The following is a 15,957-nucleotide window of genomic DNA, read 5'->3' on the forward strand; positions in this document are numbered from 1 at the left end:
ACCTTGGTGGGCTCGAACCAGCCAACCTCCTGGTTAACAGCCAGACACACTGACCCCTTGTGTTGCTTTCAAGCAATGTTTTTAAAAGTATAACGTGGAATTATGTGGTGCTCTTGGTGTGTGTTTTTTAATAAATCTGTATCATCAGTGCAGATTTCAGCTGTAAATTCAACTGTAAAGTCAAATGTAGACATGTAGCAGTTTTCATAGTGATAGGGGAAATACAAATAGGATATTGCATGTTAAACTCTTATAAGGTTAAAACCCCTAGACCAGAAGTAATAAGAAATTTTCTCTTCTAGATTGTTAAGCAGGGTCTCACAGCGAATGCTCTCCTGGACCGAGGTATGCAGTTTACAGGATCAACATCTAAGTGAGTAACAAATTGCAATATGTTTGTTATATTGTAAAAGTCAATTCCCCTTCCTGTGTGCTTGAAAGACGGTGGCAGCTGCTTCTGTTGGGTGCAGTCCTACACTGCAAAAGGGTATATGTAAAAACCATGACCATGTCAACAGGGCTGAATCTTTCCCACCCAGTTGCCACTCTCCATCTGGGTGAGATGCTAATTGTGTCACATTCCCATGCACACCATGGATTTGCACACCACCCAAGCAGCTTCCATGCTGCTTGAAGCATATAAGAAGGGAATCTTAAAAATAGACTGATACAGTGGTACCTCGGGTTACAGACGTTTCAGGTTACAGACTGTGCTAACCCAGAAATAGTACCTTGGGTTAAGAACTTTGCTTCAGGATGAGAACAGAAATCGTGTGGCGGCAGTACAGCGGCAGCGGGAGGCCCCATTAGCTAAAGTGGTGCTTCAGGTTAAGAACAGTTTCAGGATAAGAATGGACCTCCAGAACGAATTAAGTTCTTAACCCGAGGTACCACTGTATGGGAAATAATTCTTTTTCTTTGAGTCCTCCCCAGTTTGAACAATTTCCCCATTTTGCAGTAACGACAAGACTGATCTATAAGACCAGGGCATCATTAAACATGCTTCTGCTTTCCAGAATCTCACAAAGTATGGTGCTGAATCAGAGATAGACGTCTTTCCTGTTCCTTTCCAATGATCCCTGTGTTAAAATTCTGCTTGCTTTGAAACATCCTTGCAATTTGATGCTGTTAGACTAAAGAGCAAAGTGTACCTCCCCATTGGCTATCTGCTCTAAGCACAAATGGCTTTTCAGGGGATTATGGAAATGATTGTGAAACATTCTACCATCTGACGGATAAAAAGCATGCACAGGCTTGATAAGTGGTGCCAGACTGTGTAAATGTGAGAGTCTTATGTGTCATTTTCCTTACGTTTGTTTCCGATTAAAAAATTCTCATTCAGGGTAGCTTGTTTATGATGATGAATCAAGGCATGCTGCTTTCAAAACAAATTTCAGTCATTGGAGCTGTTGATAATCTCATGCATACTAGTCACTTGCAGTTTGCTTTCCATAATGCATGCAGTCATGTACAGCTCATCATGTAGAAGCTGTTTAATGCTGACACTGTTGAGATTGTACTTGGATTTCTTTGAAGCATAAAGCTTGCAAGCTCTCTTTAGATAACCCACATTTCTTCCCTAGCATCTTTTCCCCTTTGAATGTCCGTGTAATGCTTTGTAGTACATTTCATTAGACATATTGGGCTGAGTCTTCTAGGAAATATTGAAGGAGACAAAAGAAGTATATGTGCCCTGTGGGTACTAGTAATCTCTGATTTGCATTGTGACTGAAGGCACTTGCTAATTGGCTAAAGCAATTATGCCTTTAATGTCTTCAACTGACAGCATAAACTACATCCTTATTTACGAATCACTGAATTATGAACCAAAAATACGTTTTTGAGGTTAGGTTAAGCTAGTCATTTGAGAAAACACCCAACAAATAAACGTGCCAATGCTGCAGTCTTACTGGGATTCTTATCTTTGTGATTGAATTGGCCTTCTGTGAACACCTGCCATTCTTCAAATTAGACAGCTTATTAAACTCTCTCATCTTGTGCTGTTAGCACTGCAAGATAGTTGTATCTTGAAAAGAGGGTTAGCCAAATAAATGCTTCTAATAAATTCTGCTGTGTCAAGTAACAATAGAAAGCAGCTGCATATTTTCTTTAAAAACTAATAATTTGTACTTTTGTTTGTTTAGTAACCCATATACTCCCTTGGATAAGAAAATCCTTGATAATACAGATGATGAAACAATAACGGAGGAATGGACGCTCGATCACCCAGTTTCCCAGACACGAACAACCGCTATTGTGGAAATAAAAGGAACTGTGGATGTAGTTCTCACTCCTCTTGTAGCAGAAGCTTTAGACAGGTATTTCACATTTTGGGGAGAAGAACGAACCTAACAGTCTGAACTTATAACAAACAGCTGATGGGATCACATACATGGGCTTGTTGCAGCAGCACAAGTCATGGTGTTGTTTTGGTGCTTCAAATGGTCAAGGATAACCAGCCTCAATGTTGACAATGGTAAAGTATTGCTGCATGTCAGCCCAATCTCTGAGTGCTGTGAGGTTCCAGGTGCTTACCCAGGGTTCATGCTTCCTTTTGGAAATGAGGCACTGTGGCAACTGTGGTGTTTTTAGGATATATAATTTATTTATACATATATACAACCTGAGCCTATAATAGAGCAGTTCACAGCATCAACACCCCAAAAGGGTCTTGTTTCTCCAATAGCCACAGCCTTGGATTCAAATAGTTTGCTGCTTTACTCTACAGCTCCAAACTCTGGGTTCAGCTTCTAACTAACTATGAGCTGGGGGAGTGGTCACCCATTTGCCATCTCACATTTGCCATCTCACACAAAGCCTTTCTCCTTTGTTTCCCTTAATGGCCCATCACCCAGCCTTATCACAGGAAGCTAGCCTGACATATTTTAAGAAATGAGTTGCAGCCAAATAAGGATCACTTCAGTGTCCTTTCTTATCTGTCTCACTGGAACTAGAGATATCTCTCCCTCTTGCATTGTTGAAATACTGTGCTTGCAAAACACCAGTATTAATTAGAAGAAGAGTTTGGATTTGATATCCCACTTTATCACTACCCGCAGGAGTCTCAAAGCGGCTAACCTCCTCCTTTCCCTTCCTCCCGCACAACAAACACTCTGTGAGGTGAGTGCGGCTGAGAGACTTCAAAGAAGTGTGACTAGCGCAAGGTCACCCAGCAGCTGCATGTGGAGGAGCGGGGAATCGAACCTGGTTCACCAGATTATGAGTTTACTGCTCTTAACCACTACACCACACTGGCTGTCACCTCTGCTTGCTCTGCTCACCAACCCTTCCTACCCCATTGCCCTTCCCCCACACATTACCAACCTCCTCCCTTTATACCTTATCCACCCCCTTGCCTATCCCTCTCCAGCTTGACCCAAGCCCCTCCTCTATTGCCCCACACCCTTTTTAAGGAATAGGAAAGCACTTTGCACAATAGTTTGCTAAACCACTGGGTGAAGGGCCTCTCTCTGTTAAACAGCTTGCTTGGGCCCACCTGCCCTTCCTCATGTTGATATGACTGGCTGTTGGCAAGTGAAGTGAACTGCAGCATGTGACAACACATTACGTTTTTAAGAATATAGGAAGATAATTTGTAGCACATGCCAAGGCTCAAGTGTTCATGTTGTGCTACATTCCAGTGATGCAACACACTGACTTGTTCTGGTCCTGACAGAGATCCTACCCCAGTATCCCATGTTCTGCCAGACCATAAAAGGTTGGGAGAAGCATAGGGCTGCCAAAGGTGAAACTTAGTTAAGGAAAGGGACCCACAAAAGCAGGTCACTATTGTCTCTTTGCAGGCATTGATTGGAGGGCTTCCCATGTATTGAGGAAGCACAAGACTCCTGCTTGGTGTTTGTAGGAGAACCTAATATTTGTGGAAATGTGATCAGTTGCCAGAATCAAATGTCTAGGTTCAGAACTGGCAAATGGTTTTAGAGAAAAGCTTTACACTCAACTTGCTTCAGTATCTCCCCTTCCCATCGTCCCCACCCCACACCCATATTTTTCTGTAAAAGGTAAGCTAATAAATGTTTGTAGCCTATGTATGGATTGTATCTTGATTTTATTTCTTGTGAATGAAATTGTTTTGAACTAATTTTCCTGCAGGTATATAGAGGCAATGGTTCACTGCGCTTGCACGTGTCACCCTGCAGCCATTGTGGACGATTTGCATTGTAAGGTCCTCAGAGAAGCTGTACAGAACAGAAAAACAACCTTCTCAGAAAATGTATGTTTATTATGTCATAGTATCTTTACTAAATACATAAGGTTTATTCACAGAAAGTGGGGTTGGAAAGGAAATAGCCATGGTGATGTTTGCTTCTGTCTCTCTTTTGTAAGTAGTAGTGGTCTGCTTAAGAACGGGGAGAGACATCACAGCTTTTGATTAAGTTATTTTGCTTTCGTTCCTGCCCTAAAAGATCTTTCTGAACTCTGAATTATGTGCCATTTTTACTTCTGCGAGCTTAAACAGGCTAAACGGAGCACTAACTGGCATCAATTTCTCCCCAGCTGTCCTCCAAGCAGGATATCAGAGGAACAAAAATAGAAACCCCTGCTGCGGGAACAACACAAGTAAAAACACAGACAAATCTTTCTCTCAAGCAAGATAATGTGACCATTAAAGGTCTTCAAGCCAATGTTTCACTGCCCAAGGTAACAAGCAACATGACCAAGCAAACTTGCAAGATGGGTAATTTTATGCATTAGCTTAATGTTATATCTTATTGTGCCAGCAGCATGGAGTAGGGCACCAAGGCATAAAATGGAGACAAGACACTCCATTTTTCTTGATACCACTTCAGACAAGATAGTTTGGCTGTTCAGTTAACATTGTTATTTTAGCAGCATTTGGGTGAAGTGATATTCAGGTTGTTGTTGGTTTTTCTGGATTCAGTGGGATGAAAAGTAAGCCTTGTTTTATATCCTTAAAGAACACGGCAAAGGTTTTCATTATTCTTTCGGATCGCTTTTTGTAGGTAAATTTGTGTTTACTGCAAGCGTCAGTGGAAGAATCGTCAAGCACAGCTGCAAGCAAAAATGTTACCCATGTTTCTTTAGTGGCTTTGTGTTTTGATAGGATTGCTACACAGGTTCGTATGAACAGGTAAGGGAGTACCCTTTGATAATTCATAGTGTCTGTTTGTAATTACATAGCAGAGCTTAATAAAGTACCTATCAAGCAATTTCTTGATAGCAACTTCTTCCTAAATTAGAAAGTAAGTCTCAAACTGAGATGGAAAAAGAAAGGAATGGGTTCAAATCATTCCAGATTTTCTCAAAACGAGTGCAGTGTAGATTTCTGGGCGAAACGTTATGATATGTTAAAAACAGTTTAACCATCTTGTCCTATGTATGATAAGCATTTCATATTAGATGATATAGGGCAGACTTGTGATGTATATTTTGCAGTAGTGACTGTGAGAACTATGACTTTCACCTGATTGCCCTGATCAGTTATTGCTGTTTGCTATTAGCATTTATTTAGGCAACAAAAACACTTGAATTGTAAATATGTTTGCTGATGGTACAAATGAAGTTTAAGAAATGACTCAAATATTTCCTTTTCATTTAAAAGGGGTATTGTTGAAGAAAATCCAAACAGTACCGAAACGAGGAGAAGCTCTGTAACTTTTGACAAGTATGTCCATACCAATAAAATGCAGCCTCAGTCTTCTGGTTCTCTGCGATCAAATGCTGGAGCAGAGAAAGGAAAAGAAATTGCAGCAAAGCTTAATATTCACCGTATTCATGGGCAACTCAGGGGCCTTGATACAGCAGGTAAACTTGCTTGTAATCCTAGTTTCAAAGATTTTCCACTACAAAACACTTATCAGAACTGCATTAGCTATTTCTTGTCAAAATTTACTCATTGCAGCAAATTTTCACTGTTGGAATAACGTATAGCCATAGCACAATGGCCTAAAATGTGCACTGCTCTAGTCTTATGTCTTGAACTGTATTTGCATTCCCACAAATGAAATAAATAACATTTTACTGGACAGCTATACTGATATCAACAATAATTTCCTCCCTGCAGATATTGGGACCTGTGCCATAACAGCGATTCCTTTTGAAAAATCAAAAGTCCTTTTCACATTGGAAGAGTTGGACGACTTTTCATTTGTAGATGAAACGGATCATCAGGCTGTTCCAGATGTAACACGGATAGGTCCCAGCCAAGAGAAATGGGGCTGGATAATGTTTGAGTGTGGAATCGAAAATTTGACAATAAAAGGTAAAGCAACATATTGGACCATTTCTTTTGTGCCCTAACATAATAAAGTGAGCAAACTAACATTTCCCTCTTTCTTATACTTCTAGGTGGCAGACAGTCTGGTGCTGTTTTATATAGTACATTTGGGAACATGGGTAAATCTTCAGCTGCAGAAAGGGGTGGATTGCTTGCATCCAACAATTCTTCTGATTCTCCAACCGGTAGTGGTTATAATACTGATGTTTCTGATGAAAATCTCCCCTGTGATCAGTTAAGTGCTGCATCAGACACTCATCCAAATTCCATTTCAGATGAGCAGGTGAGACATGTTTTCTTTTTTCTTTATATACATACATATACATATATATACTGATTTTGACAAAGTAATAATAAATAAATAACCTCTTGCAATGGTTTGACCCCTTTCCGTTTTAACAGTACAAGGCATGTTTTCTAATGTTCTTGTTTGGTAGCAACACATTTTCTTATTTGCTAAATGGATCTGATTTTCTTGTCATTGCTCACTTTCGATGCATCCCACTGGGAAAGCATGCAATCCACGAGCACTTTCAGAATATTTTAAAGAAGTGGAAGCATTTCTTCCATTCTGAAAAACAAATTTATCTTGCACCTTTCTTTCTTCTGTCTTCCCTTTATCTTTTTTATATAGGATGAAGGGGTTGAATCAGATGATCTGAAAAAAGACCACCCTCTAAGGCCACCTCCACCTGATTCTTGTAGCATGAAATTGACAATCAAAGAAATTTGGTTCAGTTTTGCTGCTCCTACAAATGTGCGTTCACCTGCCCATATATTTTCAAGGTATGGTGGTTTCCGCTTTAGGGTATTCAGACTGCGTACTGTAGTCTTTTAGGCCAAACCACATGGTATGTTAGCTATGTATCTTTGCCTTGAAGTACAGGGTTCCCCCCCTCCATATACACAAATGGGGGCCCTGATGTGCTCTCAGTCCAGACGAGTCTCCCCTCAGTGTCTATAATTTGTATTGGGTGGGGGAACTTTCCAACTCCCAGTTAAACCTTTCTTCCTATGCAAATTGCAGGCATTCTAGATCAGGATCCTAGCAGGAGGCAAAGAGTTACTTTGTCCGTGGTAGGGTCTTGATCCAGATCAAGCTCCTCGCCTAAGTTTTCTGAGCTGAGGAGCTTTCACTTCAACTGTTGCAGTAGGTAGTTATTGTCATAACAAAGGTCTACTTAACGATTACTTCAGTTCATAATTATCCAGATTTGGCATTGCTCACTAGCATTGTCTCCTTGATCTGCATTTCTGATTCTATAATAAACCATTTGGAACTTAACCTGCTTTAGATGAGCTGGCTTTGGATTGGGTTCCTAATATGTACAGATGAAAGCTGGGTTTTAACACTACCAGGGTTGTTGGTATTTATGGGAAAATAATTAAACCTTTCAAGTTTACAGTTAAAGAATATTTAAATGAAAATTTCATATTCAATCACCAGAGTTGCCCTAAGGAAGGTGAAATTATACTTTTATATCTGATTCTCCCCCCCCCCCCAAACAGGCAGCTGAACCTTCTAAGCACAGCAACTCCTGCTGTTGGTGCTTGGCTTCTTCCTATTGATCAAGTGAAGTCCTCCTTAAACAAATTAGAAACAGAAGGAACACTACGGGTTTGTGCTGTCATGGGCTGTATAATGACCGAAGCCTTAGAGGTGGGTGTGTTGTTGATGAATAGATAAACAATTAAGTGTATCACTACCTCCTTTAAAAGTGGTTTAATTTTCAGAAGTGTGTTGGCAGTCCCCCCTGGGTTCATAGTTGCAAACACTTATTAGCCCAGTATAGTTTTCCTAGCCTGTTCCTTTGGAATATATGGAATAACCTCATGTATACTATCTTGGAGGACAAACAGAATGCAAATGTGAATATTATAATGCCAATCTGGAAATGGATATTGACATTGATATTGGCATCTTTGCCTTTTAAAAATACTTGTACTTCTACGTTCAGATACCTGAACCTTGGAAAGTACTGGAACAGTGCTGAATGCTTTTTACTGGCCAGATATTAACACTTCTACTGTCCTTCTGCATGTGGCTTTGAACTAGTTGTTTGCCTTACAATAGCTCTAATATTTCATTAGTAGGATATCATATGAAACCAGGCCAAAACATTACTTGATATATCATTACATTTCCCATGCATCTCAAATTGTTATTAGGGTAATCCTTGCAGAAACAGAATGAATGCTTTTTGGTGCTCAGGTGACTTGTGTTTTAATTTATTCTGATTGCATAATGATTTTCATTACTAATTGCAGTACTTGAGTACTTAGTATTTTGTCATGTACTGATGTGGCTGTGGTAGAAGATGAATACTAGACATGCAACTGAATTCAGCAGAATAGGAGTAAAACCACATGGAAACATCAGCATGGGTCCTATAGGAAGAGATTGAAAGACTAGGGATTTGTACTCAACGAAGAAATTGTGGGTCCACAAAACATGTTGTTAGGTTTATTTGTTTTCTGTAGTTTTCATATAATGTGAAATGCATAAGAAGTTAAGTTTTGTCAGCCTTCTGTTTTAACATCAATAAAAAATAATGAAATATTACAATGTTGCTAAAATGGTAATGCCTTTAAATAGTAAAATCCTAATATAATTCTGTATCTAGGTTTTGGAATATGCACAATATGTGCAAGCCTGGTGCTAGATTTGTAATGTGTTGTGTATTGATGTATTCTGATGTATTGAATCAGTGAATTTAATAAATGTAACCACTTTTATATGTTCAGAACAAAAGCATACACTTTCCTTTAAGAAGCAAGTACAACAGACTCACTAAATTAGCCCGTTACCTACAAGAAAATCCTTCTTGTTTGCTGTGTAATATACTGCACCACTATCTTCATCAAGCAAACTATTCCATCATTGAAGATGCAACTATGGTAAGCTAATTTGTCATGTGTTTACAAATGTATTTAAGTGGAAGTTGTTTTCTTAAATTTCCTAGCCAAACCTGTATGTTTTCAAGTGTCTGAATTGCTTTGGCCATAAAGTGTTCTATTGAAATAGCACAGAGACGTTAATGTGGTAAGATAAAAGAAAAAAAATAAACCTTGTTTTCTTTTAATAAAATCAAGAACTTGAAGGTCCATCCCAGCTGGGCTGTTGTGGGCTAGCTGGTAGGATCTGTTGTCTGAAAGAAGTATGGATTGGCTCCTTGCATACCCTGGTTGGGTCCCCCTTTTACAGCCTAAAAGGAGTCCCCCTTTTTGAATTTGTTTTTCGAATGTACTATGTGTTTGTCTTCTAGAGCGATGGCCTTCCTGCTCTGGTGACGTTAAAGAAAGGTCTCATTGCGCTTGCTAGACAGTGGATGAAATTCATTGTGGTAACGCCAGCCTTCAAAGGGGTGAGTTTACATAGGCCAGCTCAGCCAATGAAACTCCAGTCAACTGTACACCATGAGCAAGAGGATGGCTTTGGCCTAGACAATGGAGGTGGTCTTCAAAGTGACACGAGTGCTGATGGAGCAGAATTTGAGTTTGATGCAGGTATCTTTGTATTTCAACTACACTTTCTCAGCTTAACTTGCTTCTGTAAATGTACTGTGTTAAACTTTTCTTTTTCTTCTTTCTTCTTTCCCACTCCATACACATCCTCTTATTTAATGACTATCAGTTGCACAAGCACACATTGGGTTTTGTTTTCTTTAAGCTAATCTACTTTGCCTTGGGAATAAATAATAATAATTGCTTCTGTCTTTTCCTTCTGTGTGCTATTGCATATTTCATTACGGAATGGAATGCTTAAGGCTAGTATATATGTTCCTTTCTTATCCATGAGATAAGGTACTCAACTTAGTTGCTTCACAAGCTGAAGTCATAGCCTCTAATGCAGGAATAGTTAACCTTTTGGGCTATGTTCACCTTTGGCCAGCCATCTGTGGGCTGCATGGCAGCAGTAGGTGTGACTGTGCTGCACTCAACGTGCACACACAGGATGTGCAAACAGGACAGAAGGCACTCAGGCAAATACACAGACACACAGACTCTTCCTCTGCTCAATTGAGATGGAGAACTTATGATTCCCTGCCCACTCATTAAATGATTGATTTGAAGACTGAAAATTTGCATCCCCGTCAGGATGCTGACTGGGTGAAAAGATGTAAGCCCCAAAATCGTTTCTACTTAATACTTTTCATTTTAGCTACCAAAATATGTGATCTTGAAGGGCCAGAAAAAATTGCTTGGGGGGCTGAATCAGGCACCCAGGCAATTAAGAATCAAGGAGGTCTTAGTGTGTAATAATTTAAAACATGGTTAGCATGGACAGTAAGTTCAGTTGCATATTTGCTATTGCATTTCTTCTTGCAAATTTATCAGTTTTAACATATTTTGATTTCAACCTACACAGAAGTGTTGTCTGTGCCATGTGGAATTAATTAGTAGTGGTTATGCAGTCTTTGTCTATTCAGGTATTCCTTTCTCTGCACAATTAACATTACAGACAGAGATAAGCATGTTCTTCCCATCCCTTTCATCCCTGCTTCTTTTGCCCTACATGGAGGGTGACTGCAGCTGGAAGCGTATTTGAATTGTGTAGGATCCTCAAGTATTTTAAAATCTTGGTTATCCAGGGTTCTAGAAAGTGAAGGACCTACATGAGAAGAGCCAGTTCCCTGCTGCAAACAGCTGCTCTACAGTTTATACAGGGAGGTGGACGGTTGGGTGAATTTGCTTGTATGTGCTGTCTCCTGTTCACCTTGTTAATGGCATGGAGAAAGGAAAACTTGGAAGAGGGCTCTTGTGTTAGGGAAAACTGGGGCGGGGGGGATTAATCAAAATGTTTAGAAATGGACAACTATGCTAGAGTGTGCAAGTTGGCAGCAAATATTACACTTTGGAAGCAAGTACATACTTATTTAGTATTGGCAGCACCTTCTGAAGCTTTTTAGCCCAACAAGAAATAAAATATTGCAGTTCTGAGCACTAGGCTTGTTACCATTATGTAACTATATTGAATTACAATTTTGCTTCCCACACAACTATTGAAAAACGTGTGTATTAGAAAAGACTCAACAAATCGATATTTGTGGTTCTTAGTAATTTTGCTGTATCTTAAGTACAATATGAAAAATACTCTACTAATGCTGCTACATAAAGCTTTTCACTTAGATTGCCATAAATTGACAAAGAAGATCTTGATGCAAAGGCAATTGTGAAAAGAGCATAGAAATGGAAAACTACTTTATAGTTGTGGCAAAGAGACAAGGAAAAAAATGGATGTGAGCAGCTCAGTCTTCAGAAATGCATTATACTCTTTCAACAGGCCCACGTTTTAGGGTCTCAAATTGGGTTTAAATCAAATGTCTGCAATTCTGTGTACCAGATGTAAATGAGAACTTACAGGGCAGCATAGTAATAAGCATCCTCAATAACCAATAGCCTTGGCTACATTTCTCCTATAATTAATCCGTGCAACTGTTGGATGTTTCAGCCACTGTCAGTGAGCACACAATGCTTCTGGAAGGAACTGGTGCCCGTCCCCCGCCCGCTGGTGTTTCTTCTGGTCCTGTGACAGGGGCTGAGATTATGAGGAAATTATCCAAGACTCATACACATAGTGATTCTGGTCTTAAAATAAAGGTAAAACTGCTTTATTCTTAAAACGAGGAGGAGATTGGATATAAAACAAGCCACTTTGTGAAGTGCCTTCCCCTGGCATCAAATGTAGCTTCATTGAGGTTTCACAGAGAGGAGTTGATTCAGAAAACCATACTCTGAAGCTTTTCTCCATTCTTTAAAGCGGGTGAGGGCTGTGGGGTGAGTGTGAGGAAATATGCAAGCAGGTGGGAGGTGGGTGAGGTGTAAAGGGGTGGGGGTTTGTCATGTATAAAGAGAGGAGGGGTTGGCAAAGGCGTTGTGGCAAGCAGAGTGACTAGGGGCAGCAGCGCCTAAAAGTTACAAATAAATGAAAACCTCAAAAGAAATATATATATATATATATATATATATATATATATATATATATATATATATATATATGCAGGTTTTGGTGTCCTCGGGTGTCTTCCCGTGTAAAAGTTGGGGTGTCTAGGCGACGTTTCGACGAGGTCTCACTCGTCATCTTCAGGCTGGTGCTTTCGGCTACAGCCTACACCCCAAAATACAATTCACTATGGAAATAGAAGCCAACAACCAACTTCCCTTCCTTGACGTCCTAATCTACAAAAAACCTGATGGCTCCCTAGGACACACTATCTACCGGAAAAAAACACACACCAACCGCTACTTACATGCACAATCACACCACCACCCTGCACAAATAAACTCCGTAGCCAAGACTCTCATCTCCAGAACCAAACGCCTGGCTGACAAAGACCACTTGACAACTGAGTTACAGAATCTCTCAAATGTGTTAATTGCCAATGGATACCAGCAAAACAGGGTTACGAAGCTAATCCAAAAAGAAACACCCCCCAAAAACCAAGATACAGAAGAAAACAATGGCATGGCCCTCCTTCCTTATATCAAGGGCACTACAGATAAAATTAGCAAAATCCTCCATAAACACAATATCAAAACAGCCTTTTGCACCAACCAAAAAATAGCCAATATCCTCAGAAACCCCAAGGATAAAATCCAGTTGGAAAACCAAGGGGTCTATGAAATACCCTGCAAAGTCTGCCCAGCCACGTACATTGGACAAACAAACAGACGAATAAATGCACGTATCGCAGAACACAAGAATGCCGTCAAAAAAGAAGAAAAAACTTCCTCTCTTTTCCAACACATGAAAGAAACAGGACACGAAATTAATTTTGCAGATTCCAAATTGCTCTTTAACATGGAACATCACCACAAGAGAATAATCATGGAAGCCATCGAGATAGAGAAACACCCTCACAACATGAACAAGCGTGACGACACATCCCGCTTGCCAGACATCTGGAAATTAGCCCTCCCCACAAAAACTGACACCAGATCCAGAGGCACACAGAACGCCATCACCAATCAACCACACCAGACCCAAACCCAGACCCTCTCCACAGATAAATTACAGACACCATCCAGTAGCCAAACCATGGTGGCACCTCCGGATGCTGCACCCCCCTGCAATCCCTACACAGATCTGGCTGACACAGGCCACAAAACCACAGCTCGCCCCTATACACGAAGCCAAGCCAGAGCACAACTAAGTGCAGTACAGCCATCTTCTCAGAAAAACTCTTCACAAAGTTCAAGAGGTCAAGACACAAAGACTTTAGCAACTAATCCACACCTAATGACCCACCTAAGTGGTACTCAGGATATCACTCAAGAAATCACTCAAGATATCCCTCAAGTAATTAAGGAACAAAAGAAGAAAAGGCACACTAGCCTGGGAACTTCCTCTCTGCCCAGAACATTGGAGGCTATACACCACACCCCCTCAACAGTATTTATAGGAACTCAAACACTGAGATCCTGCTCTGTTCCAGTAACAAGAAGCCGAAAGCACCAGCCTGAAGATGACGAGTGAGACCTCGTCGAAACGTCGCCTAGACACCCCAACTTTTACACGGGAAGACACCCGAGGACACCAAAACCTGCATTCCTGTACCCGTGAAAATCTACGAAAGCAAATATATATATATATATATATATATGCAGGTTTTGGTGTCTTGAACTTTGTGAAGAGTTTTTCTGAGAAGATGGCTGTACTGCACTTAGTTGTGCTCTGGCCTCCTTCCTTATATCAAGGGCACTACAGATAAAATTAGCAAAATCCTCCATAAACACAATATCAAAACAGCCTTTTGCACCAACCAAAAAATAGCCAATATCCTCAGAAACCCCAAGGATAAAATCCAGTTGGAAAACCAAGGGGTCTATGAAATACCCTGCAAAGTCTGCCCAGCCACGTACATTGGACAAACAAACAGACGAATAAATGCACGTATCGCAGAACACAAGAATGCCGTCAAAAAAAGAAGAAAAAACTTCCTCTCTTTTCCAACACATGAAAGAAACAGGACACGAAATTAATTTTGCAGATTCCAAATTGCTCTTTAACATGGAACATCACCACAAGAGAATAATCATGGAAGCCATCGAGATAGAGAAACACCCTCACAACATGAACAAGCGTGACGACACATCCCGCTTGCCAGACATCTGGAAATTAGCCCTCCCCACAAAAACTGACACCAGATCCAGAGGCACACAGAACGCTATCACCAATCAACCACACCAGACCCAAACCCAGACCCTCTCCACAGATAAATTACAGACACCATCCAGTAGCCAAACCATGGTGGCACCTCCGGATGCTGCACCCCCCTGCAATCCCTACACAGATCTGGCTGACACAGGCCACAAAACCACAGCTCGCCCCTATACACGAAGCCAAGCCAGAGCACAACTAAGTGCAGTACAGCCATCTTCTCAGAAAAACTCTTCACAAAGTTCAAGAGGTCAAGACACAAAGACTTTAGCAACTAATCCACACCTAATGACCCACTTAAGTGGTACTCAGGATATCACTCAAGAAATCACTCAAGATATCCCTCAAGTAATTAAGGAACAAAAGAAGAAAAGGCACACTAGCCTGGGAACTTCCTCTCTGCCCAGAACATTGGAGGCTATACACCACACCCCCTCAACAGTATTTATAGGAACTCAAACACTGAGATCCTGCTCTGTTCCAGTAACAAGAAGCCGAAAGCACCAGCCTGAAGATGACGAGTGAGACCTCGTCGAAACGTCGCCTAGACACCCCAACTTTTACACGGGAAGACACCCGAGGACACCAAAACCTGCATTCCTGTACCCGTGAAAATCTACGAAAGCAAATATATATATATATATATAATATATATATATATATATATATATATATATATATATATATATATATATATATATATATATATATATATATATATATATATATATATATATATGATCTTAACTGTGTTTACTGAGAATTCAGACCTACTGATGTCTAGCTAGGTCTTGGGTTGCAATCTAAGCTATGCTTTGGGCTGTAATTTACAGGAATTGACGCTTCCTCTGGTTCTAATTGGTGTGACTTGTACATAAATAAACATGTGCAGAAGCTGACTGTTGGTGGACTTACTGCGATGCCTATGTTTACATTTCAGGGTGTCCATCCATATCACTCCCTGAGCTACACTAGTGGAGATACAGCTACAGACTCTCCGGTACATGCTGGTCGTTCTGGGCTGCTTACCAAAGAAAGTCCAAGAAAAGAGAGCCTACTCAGCTACTTGACAGGAAGCTTTCCTAGCCTACACAATCTCTTGGAAGGGACCCCTCAAAGAAGTGCTGCAGCCCCTAAAAGTAGTTCTTTAACAAGAGCAGGTACAGAATGCTTGTAGTATGGTTCAGTTCTAGCTGTGAAAGCATTGACTGATAGCTTAATTTCACAAAATTGATGTTGCCCTACTTGTTGCCTTCCAATAGCCCAGACACTAAGGTTGATGTTATTTCCTCAAGTGTAAGATGTCCTCAGGTGGGATGTACGCTATGAGTGCTTGAAGGCAGGAACACTGTTGTTTCAAAGGACACGCTCATTATCTCTGAAGCCTCATTCTTGTCTTTTATTGAAAGTGGACAGTGAATTCCACTCTTTCTCTTCCTTCTCTCTTCCTCAGGTGTCTAAATTTTTGTGTCTGCTGTTTGTGCATAGTTGAGATAGTAGTGTTTATTTTTATTATTATTAATTATTATTACCGTAT

At 40.4% G+C, this 15,957-nt stretch overlaps 1 protein-coding gene across 11 annotated transcripts in view; it reads left to right on the top strand.

Annotated features, from left to right (window-relative positions):
* The window catches only part of BLTP1 (bridge-like lipid transfer protein family member 1), a 105,012-nt gene that overhangs the window by 41,878 nt on the left and 47,177 nt on the right, over positions 1-15,957 (top strand). For all 11 annotated transcript variants that reach the window (XM_081924677.1, XM_081924680.1, XM_081924685.1 and 8 more), the window contains exons 29-42: positions 303-373; positions 2,145-2,318; positions 4,114-4,234; positions 4,519-4,662; positions 4,986-5,113; positions 5,585-5,787; positions 6,047-6,244; positions 6,331-6,542; positions 6,894-7,045; positions 7,769-7,919; positions 9,005-9,157; positions 9,526-9,766; positions 11,712-11,860; positions 15,361-15,580. In XM_081924677.1, the coding sequence (XP_081780803.1) occupies positions 303-373; positions 2,145-2,318; positions 4,114-4,234; positions 4,519-4,662; positions 4,986-5,113; positions 5,585-5,787; positions 6,047-6,244; positions 6,331-6,542; positions 6,894-7,045; positions 7,769-7,919; positions 9,005-9,157; positions 9,526-9,766; positions 11,712-11,860; positions 15,361-15,580 (2,317 nt within the window). The remainder of the gene's footprint in view (positions 1-302; positions 374-2,144; positions 2,319-4,113; positions 4,235-4,518; positions 4,663-4,985; positions 5,114-5,584; positions 5,788-6,046; positions 6,245-6,330; positions 6,543-6,893; positions 7,046-7,768; positions 7,920-9,004; positions 9,158-9,525; positions 9,767-11,711; positions 11,861-15,360; positions 15,581-15,957) is intronic.

This window comes from Podarcis melisellensis (assembly GCF_964234715.1).
Source record: "Podarcis melisellensis genome assembly, chromosome: 9".
NCBI classification, from domain to species: Eukaryota; Metazoa; Chordata; class Lepidosauria; order Squamata; family Lacertidae; genus Podarcis; species Podarcis melisellensis.